Source organism: Carcharodon carcharias, chromosome 3 (genome assembly GCF_017639515.1).
Source record: "Carcharodon carcharias isolate sCarCar2 chromosome 3, sCarCar2.pri, whole genome shotgun sequence".
NCBI classification, from domain to species: Eukaryota; Metazoa; Chordata; class Chondrichthyes; order Lamniformes; family Lamnidae; genus Carcharodon; species Carcharodon carcharias.
The window spans coordinates 89093291-89111886 of NC_054469.1; the positions used below are offsets into that span (position 1 = coordinate 89093291).

Here is an 18596-nt window from a genome sequence, read left to right on the forward strand (position 1 = left end):
TGGTGCTGAACATTGTGCAATCATCAGCAAATATCCCCACTTCTAACCTTATGATGGAAGGAAGGTCATTGTTGAGGCAGCTGAAGGTGGTTGCATCTAGGACACTACCCTGAGGAACTCCCACAATGATGTCCTGCAGCAGAGATGACTTACATCCAACAACCACAACCATTCTCCTTTGTGCTAGTTATGACTCCAACCAGAAGAGAGTTTTCCCCGATTCCTATAGACCCCAGTTTTGCTAGGGCTCCCTGATGCCTCAATCGTTCAAATGCAGCCTTGATGTCAAGGGCAGTCACTCTCACCTCACGAGTTCAGCTCTTTTGTCCATGTTTGAACTAATGCTGCAAGGAGGTCAGGAGCTGAGTGGCCCAGGCAGAACCCAAACTGGGCATCAGTGAGCAGTTTATTGCTAAGCAAATGCCACTTGACAGCAATGTTGATGACCTCTTCCATCACTTTACTGATGATAGAGAGTAGACTGATGGGGCAGTAATTGGCTGGGTTAGATTTATCCTTTTTTTGTGCGCAGGACACACCTGGGCAATTTTCCACAAAGCCAAGTAGATGCCATTGCTGTAGCTGTACTGGAACAGCTAGGCTAGGGGTGCGGCAAGTTCTGGAGCACAAGTCTTCAGTGCCACTGCCAGAATGTAGTCATTGCCCATAGCCTTTGCAGTATCCAGGGCCTTTAGCTGTTTCATGAAATCACATGGAGTGAATTGAATTGGCTGAAGACTGGCACCTTTGATGCTGGGGACCTCTGGAGGAGGCTGAGATGGATCATCCACTTGGCACTTCTGGCTGAAGATTGTAGCAAATGATTTAGCCATATCTTTTGCACTGATCTGCTGGGCTCCCGCATTGAGGGTGCCGATATTTGTGAAGCTGCCTCCTCCAGTGACTTGTTTAATTGTCCACCACCATTCACGACTGGATGTGGCAGGACTGCAGAGCTTAGATCTGATCTGCTGGTTATGGGATCACTTAGCTCTGTATCACTTGCTGCTTAAGCAGTTTGGCATCCAAGTAATCCTGTGTTATACTTCACCAGGTTAACAACTCATTTTTAGGTATGCCTGGTGCTGCTCCTGGCATGCCCTCCTGCACTCTTCGTTGATCCCCTGGTTTGATGGTAATGGTAGAGTAGGAGATATGCTGGGCCATGAGGTTACAGATTGTGTTTGAGTACAATTCTGCTGCTGCTGATGGCCCACAGCACCTCATGGATGCCCAGTCTTGAGTTGTTGGATCTGTTTGAAACCTATCCCACTTTACAGTGGTACTGCCCACACAACACGATGGAGGATATCCCTACTGTGAAGTCGGGGCTTCATCTCCACAATGACTGTGCAATGGTCACTCCTACCGAGACTGTCACGGACAGATGCTGTAGCGGCAGGTTGGTGAGGATGGAGTCAAGTAAGCTTTTCCCTCTTCAACAAAAATAAAAATACCTGGAAAAACTCAGCAGGTCTGACAGCATCTGCGGAGAGGAATACAGTTAACGTTTCAAGTTTGAATGACTTCATCAGAATTAAGGAAAAATAGAAAAGAGGTAAGATATAAGTTGGTTCAATTGTGGGGGGGGTGGGAAAGAGAGGCAGGTAGAGCTGGATAAAGGGCCAGTGATAGGTGGAGATTGCCAAAAGATGTCATAGACTATAGGACAAAGAGGTGTTGACGGTGGTGATATTAGCTAAGATATGTGCTAATGGTGACATTAAGGGTAGAAAGCAGGACGAGCAAGGGACAGATAGCCCTAGTGAGGGTGGGGTGGGGGAGAAGGGATCGAAATAGGCTAAAAGGTAGAGATAAAACAATGGATGGAAACACATTTAAAAATAATGGAAAAAGGTGGGAAAGGAAAAATACATATAAATTATTGGAAAAAAGGAGGGGGGGTCGGAAAGGGGGTGGGGATGGAGGAGAGAGTTCATGATCTAAAGTTGTTGAACTCAATATTCAGTCCGGAAGGCTGTAAAGTGCCTAGTCGGAAGATGAGGTGCTGTTCCTCCAGTTTGCATTGAGCTTCACTGGAAAGTTGCAGCAGGCCAAGGACGGACATGTGGGCAGGGTGGACAGCGAGGTCTGAGTCATGCTTGCAGACAGACCGAAGGTGTTCCACAAAGCAGTCACCCAATCTGCGTTTGGTCTCTCCAATGTAGAGGAAACCACACTGGGAGCAGCGAATGCAGTAGACTAAATTGAGGGAAGTGCGAGTGAAATGCTGTTTTACTTGAAAGGAGTGTTTAGACCCTTGGATGGTGAGGAGGGAGGAAGTAAAGGGGCAAGTGTTGCACCTTCTGCGGTTGCAAGGGAAGGTGCCATGGGAGGGGGTTGAGGTGTAGGGGGTGATGGAGGAGTGGACCAGGGTGTCCCGGAGGGAACAATCCCTGTGGAATGCCACGGGGGTTGGGGGGGGGCGTGCGTTGGTGAAGGGAAGATGTGTTTGGTGGTGGCATCATATTGGATGACATCTTTTGGCAATCTCCGCCTATCACTGGCCCTCTATCCAGCTCTACCTGTCCCCCACCCACAGCAAGTACAGTTACCTAGTTCTATGGCATTGCAAACTACTCACAGGCATCTTGATAGGTACGATAAGCTAGGTCTTGCTCGCCATTAAAAATTCCCATAATTATCACATCATCACCATCCTTAAGGAATTCTTGAACTTGCTTAAGAGCTTGAATTTGTTTGGAAGGTGGGCCAGCCTGTTCAATCATATGTTCAATAATACCTAAGTTTAAAAGAAAAGGTAAACATGAGTTTTAGTATTACAAAACATTATGGTAACAGAGTGCTCAAGTGTTATAAAGTACTCTTTCTAAACCTCTTGCTAGAATAACCACGCCTTGTGGAGATACTGACTTTTGTTGTACAATAACAATCATGTGCCTTGCCGAAAAACACAAAAATGAGCATTTTAAATTAAGAGAAAGTCGAACCCAAGCCCAAGTGCAAACTTTTTCTTTTAGCCAGTACGTGCAAGAGAAGAGACAGTTCTGGGCTTGGTTTTAGGGAATTAATTTGGGAAGGTGGAAAGAACATCAGTGGGATAGCATTTCAATGTTATTAATCATAATTCAGGGAAATATAAAGAAAGGCCAAGAGTAGAAATTTGAAATCGGGGAGAGTTAAATATTACTAAGTTGAGATGTGATTTGGTAAAAGTGTACTGGAAACAGCTCCTTGAAGGTAAAACAGTGTCAGAGCAGTGGGAGGCATTAAAAAGAGATAGAGGGGATTTAGAATAAATATGTTCTCACTGAGAAGCAGCGTGGGACTCCGAAATCTACACCAGCCCCTGCTGGATGTCAAAAGAGTATAAAAGCAGGATAGGCAAAAAAAGGAAAGCATGTGTTGGATGTTAAGAGCTCAACACTGCAGAAAGCCTAGGGAAGTATAAGACAGTGCAGGGATGAAATTAAAAAGGAAATTAGCAAAGTCAAGAGAAGGCATGGCAAAATATTGATGAGCAAAATCAAGGAAAACTCAAAGATGTGTTACAAATACAAAAAGAGCGAAAGATAACCGAGGAAAGAGTAGGGCTTAGAAACCAAAAAGGTAACGTATGTGGTGGTCGAAGACGTGGACATCGTTATGTTCTAGAATGCCAGGTGAAGCATTTATATATATAAATATAAATAAATAAATATATAAATAAATATATATAAATAAATAAATAAATAAATAGAGAAATCATAAAATATGCTCCTAACCCACAGTTTGTGTTCCCAATTTATGGGGGCATGCATGAATCCTCTGTTAATGTCCACCAACTGCATACAATTAATTACAATTAACAAGCATGGTTCTTAATGAACACTTTGCATCCTTTTTCACAGGAGGATGAAGCAAATGCTGTAATGGAATAGTGTGAAGATATTGGGTAGGATAGACAGAGGGAGGAAATATTGAGGTGTTTAGCATCTTTGAAAATGGGAAAACCACTACACCCACTTGAAAATGTACCCCAGACTGCTTTATCAGAGGCTCTGACTGTCATTGCTCAATCCTCTCTGGCAAGGTGCTGGTGGACTGCTAATGTTGTACTGTTGTTCAAAAAGAGGAAGAGTTAGCCCTTACAGTAATTACGGGTCAGTTAGGCCTAAACTTAGCGGTGGGTCAGTTATTGGAAAAAATTCAGAGAGATGGTATAAATTGGGTTTCAGAGGACCATGGATTAATCAAGGGCAGTTGGCATGAATCTGTTAAGGGAAGTTTGTGTTGAACTTGATTGAATGTTTTGAGGAGACAACAATGAGGGTGGATGAGAGTAGTGTGCAAGATAGTCTATTTTAGCAAGGCTTTTGACAAGGACTGATCAGAAAATTAAAGACCCTGATTGACAATGAGAAAGGAGCCAATAATCTAGTCAGGTGGGCAGAAAAGTGGCAAATGGAATTCAGTCTGGAGAAGTGTGAGGTAATGCATTTTGGGATAGCAAACAAGGAAAGGAAACACACTAAATGGTGGAACTCCAAAGTGTGAAGGAAGACCGACCTTGGAGTGCATGTTCATAGATCCTGAAGGTAGCAGGGCAAGAGGGTAAAGTGGTTAAGGCAACAGATGGGATACAATCCTTTATTGACCAAGGCCTGGAGTATAAGAGCAGGGAGATTATGTTAGAACCATGGAAAACACTAGTTAGACCACAGTATTGTGTACCGTTCTGGTTATTGCATTAGAAGAAGGATGTAGTCACATTAGAAAGCGAACAGTAAAGATTTGAGAATGGAGAGTTCTAGCTATGAGGAAATATTGGATAGGTTAGGGTTATTTTCTTTGGAACACAGGAGGTTGAAAGGAAATTTAATTAAGTTGTATAAAATTTTATTCAAAAAATAAAATGAAAGGCCTATAGAGTAGATACAAAGGACCCATTTCCTTTGGCAGAGGAGTCAATAACTAGGGGGCATAGATTTTAAGTAATTGGAAGAAATATTAGAGGGAAGTTGAGGAGAGTTCTTTTCACTCAGAGGGCAAGGGAATTGGAACTCACTGCCTGAAAGGGTGATGGAGGTAGAAACCCTTGCTACATTTAAAAACCTTGCAGATGCAATTGGAAGTGTTAGAGGGCTACAGGCCAAAGGCTACAAAGTTGGATTGGTCTGGATTGTTCTTTTTTGGCTGGCACAGACATGGGCTGAATGGCCCCGTTTGTACTGTAAATTTACTGTGTTTCTATCCAGTGGTCACTGGATAGTAATCATGGTGTAAACTTAGTTGATTTTCACCTCCCAATCCTGGGGGATTGAAGGCAAATTTTAATGCTGCCCATAGTACGATTAGTTAACACATCACAAGCTGGAGAGCAAACAGAGGACATCTCTGGTCCACATTCAGTGCTGTTCCATAAAATACAGTAACTTATTAACCCAATAGTGGAGCTCCAGTGTAAGCACACTGTGCAGCATTACAGGACGCAATGTGCAAAAGGCTCTTATGGTATCAACTTCTCAGGCCTCAAGATATCCAAGTGGAGGTTGGTTTTAAAGCATCATTTCTTATTTGATTTATATTTGGCAACAATCATGGGGAACTGCTCTGGCTCTTAGTCAACTAAACCACTTGCCAATCTGTGCCACTGGTTGCAAGGAAAACTGCAGCTGACTTATGTAAAAGGAACAGCATCGCCCATCAAAGTCATCCTCTCTTTTTACCTCCAGGAAATCAAACACACATCTCATATAGCTGATTCATGACCTCTTACTTCAGAAGATAAATAGGAGCTGAAGCATGCCGTTTTGACACTTCAAGCCTGTCCCACCATTCAACAAGATCAGCCATGATCTTCAACTTCATCCTCCTGCACAATCCCCATATTTCCCAATTTCCTTAGTACCCCAAAATTAATTGGCCTCTGCATTGAATATATTCAATAGCCAAGCATCCAAAGCACTGAGTGAGAGCGCTCCAAAGATTCACAATGCTGAGCGAAGAAATTTCTCCTCAGCTCAATTCTAAATGGCTGACTCCTTGTTTGGTGATTGCGACACCCTATTTGAGATTCCCCAGCCAGGGCTAGATTTTGTTAGCATCTGCTGTCAAGCCACTTAATTTTAAATGTTTCAAGTAGATCATCTTTTATTTTAAAATCCAGGAAATATAGGCCCAAACTACTCACTCTCTCCTCACGGGACAATCCCCTTATTCCAAGAACCAGTCTGGTGAACTGTTGCTGCATTCGCTCAAGGGCAAATGTACCCTTCTGGTAAGGAGGCCAAAACTAGACACACCACTCTTTAAACGTGGCCTCAATGCCCTTGATAATTGTAGCAAAATTTCTTTATTCTTGGTACCTTTATTTATAATGGGATTAGAGTATATAATTTTCCTTAATTGTTTGATGTACCATGTTAACTCCGATTCACGAAGGACACCCAAGTCTCTCTGAATGCAAACACTGCCTTGTCTCACCATTCAAAAAATACTGATTCTGCTTTTTATTAGCGAACTGGATAATATCACATTTTGCTACACTGTTTTTCACCTGCCATTTTCTTGCCAACCCACCCTGCCTATATTCCTCTGCAGCCCCTTTGCATCCTGTTCACTGCTTACTTTCCCACTTAACTTTGCATCATCAGCAAACTTGGTTACATTAAATGCAGCCCCCCACACCCCCCACCATGGAAGTCATGAACACAGTTTGCAAATAGCTATAGCCCAAGTACAGATTCCTTGCAGTATCCTGCTTGTTAACAGCCTGCCAACCTGAAAAGTCCCATTTATACCTGCTGTTTTCTGTCCATTAACAATCCTGAATCCATTTTAATGTAATACCCCAATCCCATGAGTCCTACATTAGTGATCAAATATTGCACCACATTATTTGCTGATAGACTGTTCCCTGCCTTTCCACTTATTTCACTTTCAGGCTTTTTCTGGCCATATCTAAGTCAGAAAAATACAAAAGAAAGGTGGAAATATTTTTTGACATTGTACATGGGTATTTTCCCTTCAACTTTTCTCTTAAGGCTGACTCTCATCATTTCCTAATCCCCTTGTAGTGGGCTCAGTATAAAGTGGAAGCTAGTGTGAATATTGAATTAGGGCCAGTCATCGGGCACCCCATAGGACTGACCCTGCTCCACAGTGAACAGTATAGTCACTGCTCCACTCCAGCGTGGTTTTCTTTTTATACAGTTGCAGAAAACATATTTAATAGTGATACTCTATAAAGTAATAGGTATGAATGGACAATCAAATAGTATATTACCTTCTGTATCCCTTGGTCCATTATATTCAAAAGGTTTACCCTTGCGGAAAATTTTCAGGGTAGGATAGCCAGTGACCTGGTACTTGTTAGCAAGCTTTGTTTCAGTAGTGGCATCTACTTTAGCAAGTAAAATCGGCACAGAACGCTTGCCAAGCTCCTGGGCAGCTTCCTCGTATTGTGGAGCAAGCTTTTTACAGTGCCCACACCTGTAACAAAATGGGAGTCAATACAACTGGCATTTGATATTATAAAATCATACCAGAAATACACAAATGTACATGCTTGTTACATTTGTTTTTGGTAGTGTTTACAAGCTAATAAGGTAGAGCTTCCTTCAACTATGCATAGCAATTACTTCATAACATATCGTAAAATAATGCTTTATTATTGTCTAATCTTCTAACTCCTTTGTGTCACACACCAATTTCCAACAATGGTAGCACTCAGTTTTCAGACACGTGATAAATTTTTAAAAAAAGTTTGTGTACTGACCAAGGAGCATAGAACTCCACTAGGATGATATCAGCATCATTCACCACATCATCAAAGGTATCTTCTGTCAAAACGATGGTTGCTTCAGGTGGTGGAATCCAGTCAGGGGAAGCTACTTCTTTCACTTTAGATAAAAGTTCTGTTGAAAGGTTTAAAATATTAAAACTAAGGATGATTCTTTTAAAACTGAATTAGACAGTTGTTTGAAGACGACAAATATTTAAGGATATGGGGAGCAAGCAGGGGTGGGGCTAGCTAGGCTAAATTGTTCATGTAGTTAAATACATCATGTAAACTATTTCTGTGCCTAATTCTACAGCTGTGTTAAAAATTTACAGGATATGTTTAAGTGGACAAATGTACAATGCTCATCACAAAAATGAATTTCAAGAAGGTGCAGACTCTGCTAGGCTGTTGTGCTTCATAAATGAGGTTTTCCAATTGCTTCTCAAAATTTTCACAAAATATAAATCAATATACATTTCAGATTCTGCATTAAAGCTAAGCATTGAACATTAAGTGTAAAAAAAGATGGCCCAAACAAGCTTCTGCAGAGAGCAACAAGTTCTTTCAGGTCATATGTGCCACATTTTAGATGCTGGGCAAATTTTGCTCCAATGTGCCTTCATGACAAATACCCACTATTACAAATAGTAATATTTCAGCTTCCCTTCAATAGTTTCTTCCATTTTAATGGCAAATTGTGAATCAGCTTGTGTTTTACAACCATCAAGTTGCAATTGTAAATTAATTTTACATAAGATCCCCACATTCATAAGAGACAAAATTATGATGCCAAAAGCCAAACCCAAGACCTAAAACGAAAGAACACAAATAGTCAGACATAGGAGGCCATTCAGCACATTGTATCTGTGCTGGCTCTCTGTAAGAGCAATTCACCCAGTGCCATTCCCCTGTGTTGAAAGCTAATGTTGAAATGTTTCAGCAGATGTGCTGAGGTAGCAATGGAGCCAGGCAATATTATGGAGGTGGAACTAAGTGATGAACAAGTGCATCACTCAGTCCATTTGCTCTCATTCTTATTTATCTGCTACAATATCTTTGTTTTCATCCACAAATGTCTCATATCATGGAATTAATTAATTAAATGGTTTTACACTGAATCATTACAGATCAGTAAGAGAGATTTGGCCATGTGATTAGGTGTTTGTTAAGGAAATTTTTGGGACTGGTGAAATAGACTGCAGTCTTTTCTGAACCTCCACTTTCCTTTGCCCATCACAAAGGTAACAGAAGAACTGGACAATACTGTCTTGTACAGATGGTTAATAGATTGACAAAAGTGTAAATCAATTGCAGCACCATGAATCCAATGTACAGTGCCCAACTATTCTGGAGTAAGCGGGAATTTCCTGCAATGGGGCATAACTCAAGTTGCGCTTCCAGTAGCCCGGAAGGTGAGCTATTTAAACTTGCCTAGTGACACCTTTGAGTGGGGAGAAGATGCGCGATGGCATGGGGTTACAGGATAGCACAGCACATCAGCATCAGGGCAGAATGGCCTCCCCAAGCTGAATTGTACGAAAAAAAATTCTTTCAAGTGGTTTAGGAATGTTGGTGCTGAGCTAAATTTTGAACAATGTGCTCTGAAAGCTGCCACACTGACCCTGCTGCCCTACGTGCAATCTTTTGGTTTGATTTAGGTCAGTCGCATGTCACCTGGTTTTGATCAGTGAAGTCCAAGTACAGGACTTGCAGAACTAATTGAGTTCTGCAATTCAGAGTTGGAACCTGAACCAGTGTTCATTGAGTTGACAGGTTTAGCTGGTTAGACTTCAGCTGGAGTAGCACAGTCAATTCTGGGCATTACATTACAGATGGATGTCAAGGCCATAAAGAGGGTGCAGAAGTGATTTACTTGAATGGTAACAGGAATGAAGGACATGAGCTATGTGAAGAGACTGGAGAAGCTGTTCTTATTCTGCTTAAAGCAGAGAAGGTTAAGAGGAGATTTGATGAGGTATTCAAAATCATGAAGTGCTTTGATGAGTAAATAAGGTTTGCTAGTGCTGTTGCGGGAGGCTTAAACTAGATTGGCAGGAGGATGGGAACGTGAGAGGAAACTCAGACTGGAAGGAAGCAAATCTGGTAATGGGAAGTAGGAAGGTAATAATGAAATTAGAAAGCAGATGAAGCAAAGGCAAGCAAACAGGATCAGAATGTGGAATAATGATATAAAGACTAGGTTAAGGGCACTCAATGCACACAGCATTCACAATAAGGTAGATGATTTGAAGGCTCAGGAGGTGAGGAGTATGATTTAATTGTCATTAGATACATCTGGCCACAGGGTGACCAAAGCAGGAAGTGGATATTCAGGATTTAGGAAGGATAGGCAAAAAGAGGTGGGGTAGCACTGTTAATAAGGGACAAGAACAGTACATTTGAGAGAGGGGTTCTTAGAACGAAGGATCAAGATGTAGAATCAGTTTGGGTGAAGCTAAGCAACAGCAAGGGTAGTAAACATTGATGGGAGTTTTTGTAGGCCACCAAGCTGCAGTGGTAATATTGGGTAGAGTATAAATCAGGAATTTAGAGCCGCATGTAACAAAGAAAATACAGTAATAATCGGAGGCTTCAATTTACATACAGACTCAATAAACCTAAATCACCACTAATGCTGTGAGGGGTGAATTCCTGGAGTGTGTACGAGATGGGTAACTGGAGCAGTACGTTGATGAATGAAATAGAGACCAGGCTATTCAGATTTAGCATTATGTAATGAGAAAGGGCTAACTTTGCTGTAAAGGAGCCTTTAGGAAAGTGACCATAATATGGAGTTTTACATTAAGTTTGAAAGTTATATAGTTCATACTGAAACTAGGATCTTAAACCTGAACAAAAGAAACTATAAAGGTATGAAGGGCAAGTTGGCTATGGTGGATTTGGAAAATACACAAACATTTGACAGTAGTCAGGCAGTATTAGAGAAGTATTACATGGTCTACAACAAACATACATTCCTCTAAGATACAAAAATCCAACAGGAAAAGTGAATCAACTGTGGCTAAAAAAAGTTAAAGACTGCATTAGGTAGATCAAAGGAAGTGGCTTACAAGGATGCCTGAAAAGTATTAAGGCTGAGGATTGGGAACAATTTCAAATCCAGCAAAGGAAACTAAAACAAAAGGGAAAAGAGAATATGAATACAAACTAGTGAGGAACAAGCAGACTGCAATCGTCTTTTAGATATGTGAAAGGAAAAGGATTAGCAAGGAAAAATGTGGGGCCCATCGCAGGTGGAGATAGGAGAATTTATAATGTAGAATAGGGTGAGAGTGGAGAAACTAAACAATTAATTTGCCTTTCTATGCTGAAAAAGATACAGAAAATGTCAAAAAATACTAGGGAACCAAGAGGCTTGTGAAAATAAGGAACTGAAAGAAATTAGCATTAATAAGCAGGTAGTACTCAAATTAATTGGATTGAAGGTTGATAAACCCCCTGGGCCTGATGAGCTTCATCCTAGAGTGCTGAAGGAAGTGCCAATAGAGTTGTGGATGCATTGATGGTTATCTTACAAAATTCTATAGATTCTGGAAAGGCTCCTGCAGACTGGAAAGTAGTGAATGTAACCCCTCTATTTAAGAAGGGAGGGAAAGAGAAACCAGAACTATAGGTCTGTTAGTTTGATGTCAAAAGTAGGAAAAATGTTAACGAATTTATTACAGTATAAAGGATGTGATAACTAGACACTTGAAAATAATATGATTGGGCAGAGTCAACATGTATTTTTGAAATGGAAATTAGATTTGACAAACTTGGGAGATTTTTGAGGATGTTACCTATAGCATAGATATACGCCAGTAGATGTGGCGTATTTGGATTTTCAGAAGGCTTTTGGTAAGGTTGCACACAGATTAGTAAGCAGCATGAGAGCACATGGGATTGTGGGTAATATAATGCCATGGATTGAGAATTGTTAACAGACAAAAAATAAACAAGTCATTCTCAGGATGGCAGCCTGTTACTAGGTGGTTACCATGAGAATCAGTGCTGGGGCCACAGCTCTTCATAATCTTTCCTGGAACTCACCAAGGCTCCTTAGACATCACCTTCCAAATCCACGACCACTACCATCCTGAAGGACAAGGGTTGCAGATATATGGGAACACCACCATCTGGAAGTTCCCCTCCAAGTCACTCACCATCCTGGCTTAGAAATATAGGGCCACTCCGTCACTGTTGATGGATCAAAATCCTGGAACTCCCTTCCTAAAAGCACTGTGGGTGTACCTACACCACATGGACTGCAGCGGTTCAAGAGGGCAGCTCACCACCAGCTTCTCAAGGGCAATTAGGGATGGACAATAAATGCTGGCCTAGCCAGCTATGCCCACATCCCATGAATGAATAACAAAATAATTTGGAAATGGGGACCAAATGTAATATTTCCAAATTTACTGATGTCACAAAACCAGGCAGGAATGCAAGTTGCGAGGAAGAGTCAAGGAGGTTTCAATAGGTCTTGAACAGGCTAAGTGAATGGACAAGAACATGGCAGATGGAATATAACATGAATAATTGTGAAGACAAATGGTATGTTGGCCTTTATCGCAAGGGGATTTGAGTATAAGTGTAAAGATGTCTTGCTGCAATTGTATAAAGTTTTGTTGAGACTACACCTGGAAAACGATGCACAGTTTTGGTCTCCTTATCCAAGGAAGGATACATTCACCATGGAGGGAGTGCAACAGAGGTTCACCAGACTAATCCCTGGGATGGCAGCATTGTTGTATGAGGAGAGATTGAGGAAACTGGACCTATATTCTCTAGAGTTGAAGAATGAAAGGTGAGCTCATCGTAATTTGCAAAATTCTTACAGGGTGTGACAGGATAGGTGCAGATCAGATGTTTCCCTTGGCTGGTGGGTCTAGGGCCAGAGGACACAGTCTCAGAATGAAGTGTAGGCCATTTAGGTTTGGAGATGAGGAGGAATGTCTTCACAGAGGGTGGTGAATCTTTGGAATTCTCTACCCCAAAGGGCTGTGAAAACAATCATTGAGCATGTTCAAGACAGAAACTAATATATTTATGGAGACTAATGGCATCAAGGGATATGGGGATAGTGCAGGAAAGTGGCATTGAGATAGATGATCAACCATGATCTAACTTGAATGATGGAACAGGCTCGATGGGGCGAACGGCCTACTCCTGCTCCTATGCTTCCTTCTTCCCTGCTCCTGGATAGTCTCCTGGTTCTTGAAACTTGGATATACAACAACTGTTGGCATGAAACCACAATCAAAAATAACCAAATATTGGAGAGTCAATATTCATAAAGATAAATACAATAACATTTGGCAGATTGGGCATATGCCCAGAATGTTATGTGATAAAGCCTGCTGGACTGCCTCAATCAGAGTTGACAGCCCTAATCCAGTGTGCTGAGGCTTTGATGAAAGTTCAATAAAATTAAATGCCTCTGTTTGGAAAATGGCAGTGGTTTATTATGGAAGCGTGCTACTTTAAGACCATAAGTATACTTCTAAAATGTACCGTACAAAATAACCACTGTTTTGTCATGGTGCATGAGGTAACAAAGGCTTGCCTCTAATTAGAGCTACAGGCAATGGCTCAATTAAATTCTAGGATTGGTAAGATGGTTAACCAACATATATAAGCTTCAGTTTGCTGCAGCAAAATTCTATTCTGCATGTTATTATTTGAAGCTTTTATTTAACAAGTAACTAGAAAATTGTCTTACCATCCTTCACCAATGCTCCTTTGTAGTTAATTGGCTGCCCATTTTTCACAATTTTGAATGTGGGGTACATAGCAATGTCAAAGCGAAGACCCAAGTCAGATTGTGATGGGCCATCAACTTTGGCAACAGGAATAGGAGGATCATATTCTTTCAACTCACTGGCAATCTTTTCATATGCTGGTGCAAACTGCTTACACTGTTCACACCTACAGAAGAAAAAAAAGAATTGATGAATCCATAGATTAATCTCATGCTAAGTATCTGGCAGAATTGCAAAATTTAATGCACACATGGCATTAACATTCCAAAGTGTTGGCAACATTTTAAAACACCAAAAAGTATATGAAAAAGACTTGCATAGCATCTTTCAGAACCTCAAGGTGCCCCAAAGTTCTAAGAACAGTCTCTGTTAGAATGTAGGAAATGCAACTTGCGCACAGCAAGCTCCCCAAAACAAAAATTTGATAATGACCAAATAATTTGTTTTAATTATGTTGATTGAGGGATACATATTGACCAAGAAACCAAGGATAACTTCCCTCACCTTCAAATAGTACTGTGGGATTTCTAATGTACATCTGAGAATAAATGGGGGCCAAGATCTGAAACATGGCATCTCAGTGCAGCACTCCCTCAGTACTGCGCTAGGAATGTTGAATGAGACTCGAATCCATAATGTTTTGACAGAGTCAAGAGTGCTACCCACTCAGCTATGGCTGACATTTGGAGCCTCAAAACATAATTCAAGAATGTAGTCTACCCTAGCCAGATTCATTTTCTATGTCCATTTCATGTTCCATTAATTACACAAAACAGCTAATTCTTTTAAAAAACCATCAAGTGGATTGCAGATGAAATTTAATGTAGAGAAGTGTGATGTGGTGCATTTTAGAATGGAAAATGAAGACAGGTAGTATAAATTAAGCTGTTAAATTTTAAATGGGTATAGGACCAGTGACCTGGTGGCTCAAAAACAAAAATCTAGCATGAAGGTTGTAGGTTCAAGTTGATACATCTGTTAAAAGTCTATATGGGATCCTAGGTTTTGTAGATAGAAGCAGAGTACAAAATGAATTTATGGTAAACTTTATAAATTATTGAATAGACATTAGATAGATTATTACATGCCATTCTAGATATCACACTTCAGAAAGGATGACAAAACCTTGAAGTATGGAGGAGATTTACTACAATGGAACCAGGGGTTGAGGGAATTTAGTTATTTGGAGAGACCAGAGAGCTTGGATTGGTCTGCTGAGAGCTAACAGTGTTATGGGAGATTTAATAAAGGTGTTCAAAATTATGAGGGGTGCTGGTAGAATAGACAGCACATAGGAAGAAACAGTTTCCACCAGCAGAATGGTCAGTAATCAGAGGATACAGATTTAAGATAATTGGCAAAAAAACCAAGGGGAACATGAGTTTTTTAAAAAAAGTGTGAAGATTTGGAATGCATTGCCTGAAAAGCAGATTCAACAGTAACTATCAAAAGGAACCATTTGCAGTGCTATGATGAAAGAGCAAGGGGGAGTGGAACTAATGGAATAGTTGTATCAGAGAGAAGGCACAGACAAAATTTTAACAGCAAAGGAGGCCATTCGGTCCATCGTGTCTGCACCAGCTCTCCAAATGAGCAACATGACCTAGTGCCATTGCCCTATCTTTTCCCCATACCTCTGCACATTCTTTCTATTCAAATAATCATCTAATGCCCTCTTGAATGCCTCCACTACACTTTCAGGCAGTGCATTTCAGACATGAATGACTCGTTGTGTGAAAAGGTTCTCTCTCATGTCACATTTGTTTCTTTTGCAACTCACTAAATCTGTGCCTGCTTGTACTTGATCCTTCTGCGACCAGGAACAGCTTCTCCCTATCTACTCTGTCCAGCGCCATGATTTTGAGCATCTCTATCAAATCTCCTCTTAGCCGCCTTCTCTCCAAGGGGAAGAGTGCCAACCTCCCCAATTCAACTTCGTAACTGAAGTTTCCCTGGAACCATTCTTGTAAGCCTCTTCTGCACTCTCTCCAATGTGTTCACATACTTCCTATAATGTGGCACCCAGAACTGTACACAATACTCCAGCTGGGGTTTAACGAGTGTCTTATATAAAGTCAGCATAACCTTCAATCTCTTGTACCCTATGCCCCAGACACAAAGGGCCGAATAACTTCCTGTGTTGTATAACTCTACGAAGTAGCATTATGGTCAAATTATTTGCAACATTTTTATTACATGAAGAAAAATCATACTCATATCAGATTTCTTTGCATCAATAAACAAGGTTTCATTAAAGTATATACCCACCAAGGGGCATAAAATTCAATCAGCACAATTTCTTTGTCTGCAATGAAGGAATCATAGTTTGCATCCGTCAAAATCCAAACCCCATTTTCTTCCTTGACAGACTCAGCATCGTCCTCTTCCTCCTCATCGTCTTCATCAGCCCCTTCCTCCTCTTCTCCATCAGATTCTAGAAATAGTAAACAGCTTTTAGCACCGTGTAAGGATACTAAATATGCATTTTAAATGTTATTTGCTCTACTTTAGCCTAAAAGCTAATTTCCAACTCCAACTTTTATATAAAAATTAGTTGCCAGTTATTAACTACATTTTTGTATTCAAATGGGCACACAATACATGTTACAATGCTTAATAATTGTGAATACAAATATGTTGAACAACTGGGGAGGTGGGGTTGTCACTGTACAGTAAAAATCAAGATTTGAAAATAAAGCCATGGGCCCACCATAACAAGATTAGACCAAGGCAAACCACTTAATATCCACAATCCAGTGATCACTATAAGTATTGCTTTAATATTCACTGCTTTTAGCTCTGAAGAATGCAAGGATTGGCTGGTAACTTCCTACATTACAGTTAATCCCACAACCACTTTACAGAGTGATCTACAAGTTTGAGACAGATTTCATAATCCATAATGCAAAACAAGTCAGTAAGCTGTTAAAATAAACAAGATCCTGAACTTGAGCAGGTTCAATAATAGCTTTCAAGCAGTGGCTGGCTCAGGTCACTGGAATTTCAGCTAGTATAAATACAGGTGGTTTAGCAGATGCACAAAGCAAGTAGCACAAATCCTCAAGAGAGAGTGCAGCGAGACAGAGTGCTTAACTCTTGAGTTTGGTGGACTGAGGGACAAACTACTATTCTGCTCTTTTGCAAACAAAGGAGTGGTCTAAGAAAGAAAGCTGGAGCGAGCAGGAGGCCAAGAGCTGAGGCCCAGAGGCAGTAATTAGACAAGGTTACAGTGATCATGGGGGGTTTCAATATGCAGGTAGACTGGGAAAATCAGGTTGGTCGTGGATCCCAAGAAAAGGAATTTGTGGAATGTCTATGAGATGGCTTTTTGGAGCAGCTTGAAGTGGAACCCACTAGGGAACAGGCAATTCTAGATTTAGTGATGCGTAATGAGGCAGGTTTGATAAGGGAGCTTAAGGCGAAGGAACCCTTAGGAGGAAGTGACCACAATATAAGACCATAAGACATATGAGCAGAAATTAGGTCATTCGGCCCATCGGGTCTGCTCCAGCATTCAATCACGGCTGATAAGTTTCTCAATCCCATTCTCCCACCTTCTCTCCATAACCTTTGATCTCCTTACCAATCAAGAACCTATCTATCACGGTCTGAAATACACTCAATGACCTGGCTGCCACAGCCTTCTGTGGCAATGATACAATATGATAGAATTTACCCTGCAATTTGGGAGGAAAAATCTGGAATCAGATGTAACGGTATTACAGTTGAATAAAGGTAACTACAGAGGCATGAAGAAGGAGCTGGCCAGAATTGACTGGGAGATGAGCCTAGCAGGAATTACAGTGGAACAGCAATGGCAGGAGTTTATGGGAGTAATTTGGGAGACACAGCAAAAAGTCATCCCTAGGAAGAAGCATACTAAAGGGAGGACGAGGCAACCATGACTGACAAGGGAAGTCAGGGACAGAATAAAAGCTAAAGAGAAAGCATACAATGCAGCGAAGAGCATTGGGAAGCCAGGGGATTGGGAAGTCTACAAAGACTAACAGAGGACAACTAAAAAAGAAATAAGGAGGGAGAAGATTAAATATGAAGATAAACTAGCTAGTAATATAAAAGAAGATTGCAAGAGTTTTTTTTAGATTTATAAAGGGTAAGAGAGAGGAAAAAGTGGACATTGGGCCACTGCAAAATGACGCTGGAGAAGTAGTAGTGGGGAACAAAAAAATGGCGAAGGAACTGAATAGGTACTTTGCATCAGTCTTTACAATAGAAGACACGAGTAACATCCCCAAAGTTCAAGAGAGTTGGGGGACAGAAGGTGAGTATGGTGGCCATTACCAAGGAGAAGGTGCTAGGGAAACTGAAAGGTCTGAAGGTGGATAAATCACCTGGACTAGATGGATTACACCCCAGAGTTCTGAAGGAGATGGCTGAAGAGATAGTGGAGGCATTAGTGGTGATCTCTCAGGAATCACTCGAGTCAGGGAGGGTTGCAGAGGACTGGAAAATTGCCAACGTGACCCCCGTTTAAGAAAGGAATGAGGTAAAAGACAGGAAATTACAGGCCGATTAGCCTGACCTCAGTCGTTGGTAAGATTTTAGAGTCCATTATTAAGGATGAGATTTCAGAATACTTGGAAGTGCATGGTAAAATAGGGCAAAGTCAGCATGGTTTCATCAAGAGGAGGTCATGTCTGACAAATCTGTTAGAATTCTTTGCGGAGGTAACGAGTAGGTTAGACAAAGGAGAGTCAATGGATGTTATCTACTTGGACTTCCAGAAGGCCTTTGACAAGGTGCCGCACAGGAGGCTGCTCAATAAGATAAGAACCCATGGTGTTAGAGGCAACGTACTAGCATGGATAGAAGATTGGCTGTCTGGCAAAAGGCAGAGAATGGGGATAAGGGGGTCCTTCTCAGGATGGCGGCCGGTGACGTGGAGTTCTGCAAGGGTCAGTGGTGGGACCACAACTTTTCACTTTATACATTAATGATCTAGATGAAGGAACTGAGGGCATCCTGGCTAAGTTTGCAGATGATACAAAGATAGGTGGAGGGACAGGTAGTATTGAGGAGGCAGGGAGACTGCAGAAGGATTTAGACAGGTTAGGAGAATGGGCAAAGAAGTGGGGAAGTGTGAGGTC

General features: G+C 41.2%; 1 protein-coding gene across 1 annotated transcript in view; it reads right to left on the reverse strand.

Annotated features, from left to right (window-relative positions):
• The window catches only part of pdia4 (protein disulfide isomerase family A, member 4), a 46465-nt gene that overhangs the window by 14831 nt on the left and 13038 nt on the right, over positions 1-18596 (reverse strand). Inside the window, exons 2-6 of the mRNA XM_041185098.1 lie at positions 15757-15922; positions 13449-13654; positions 7721-7859; positions 7229-7434; positions 2585-2743 (exon numbers count right to left, since the gene is read on the reverse strand). Coding sequence (XP_041041032.1) covers positions 2585-2743; positions 7229-7434; positions 7721-7859; positions 13449-13654; positions 15757-15922 — 876 coding nt within the window. The remainder of the gene's footprint in view (positions 1-2584; positions 2744-7228; positions 7435-7720; positions 7860-13448; positions 13655-15756; positions 15923-18596) is intronic.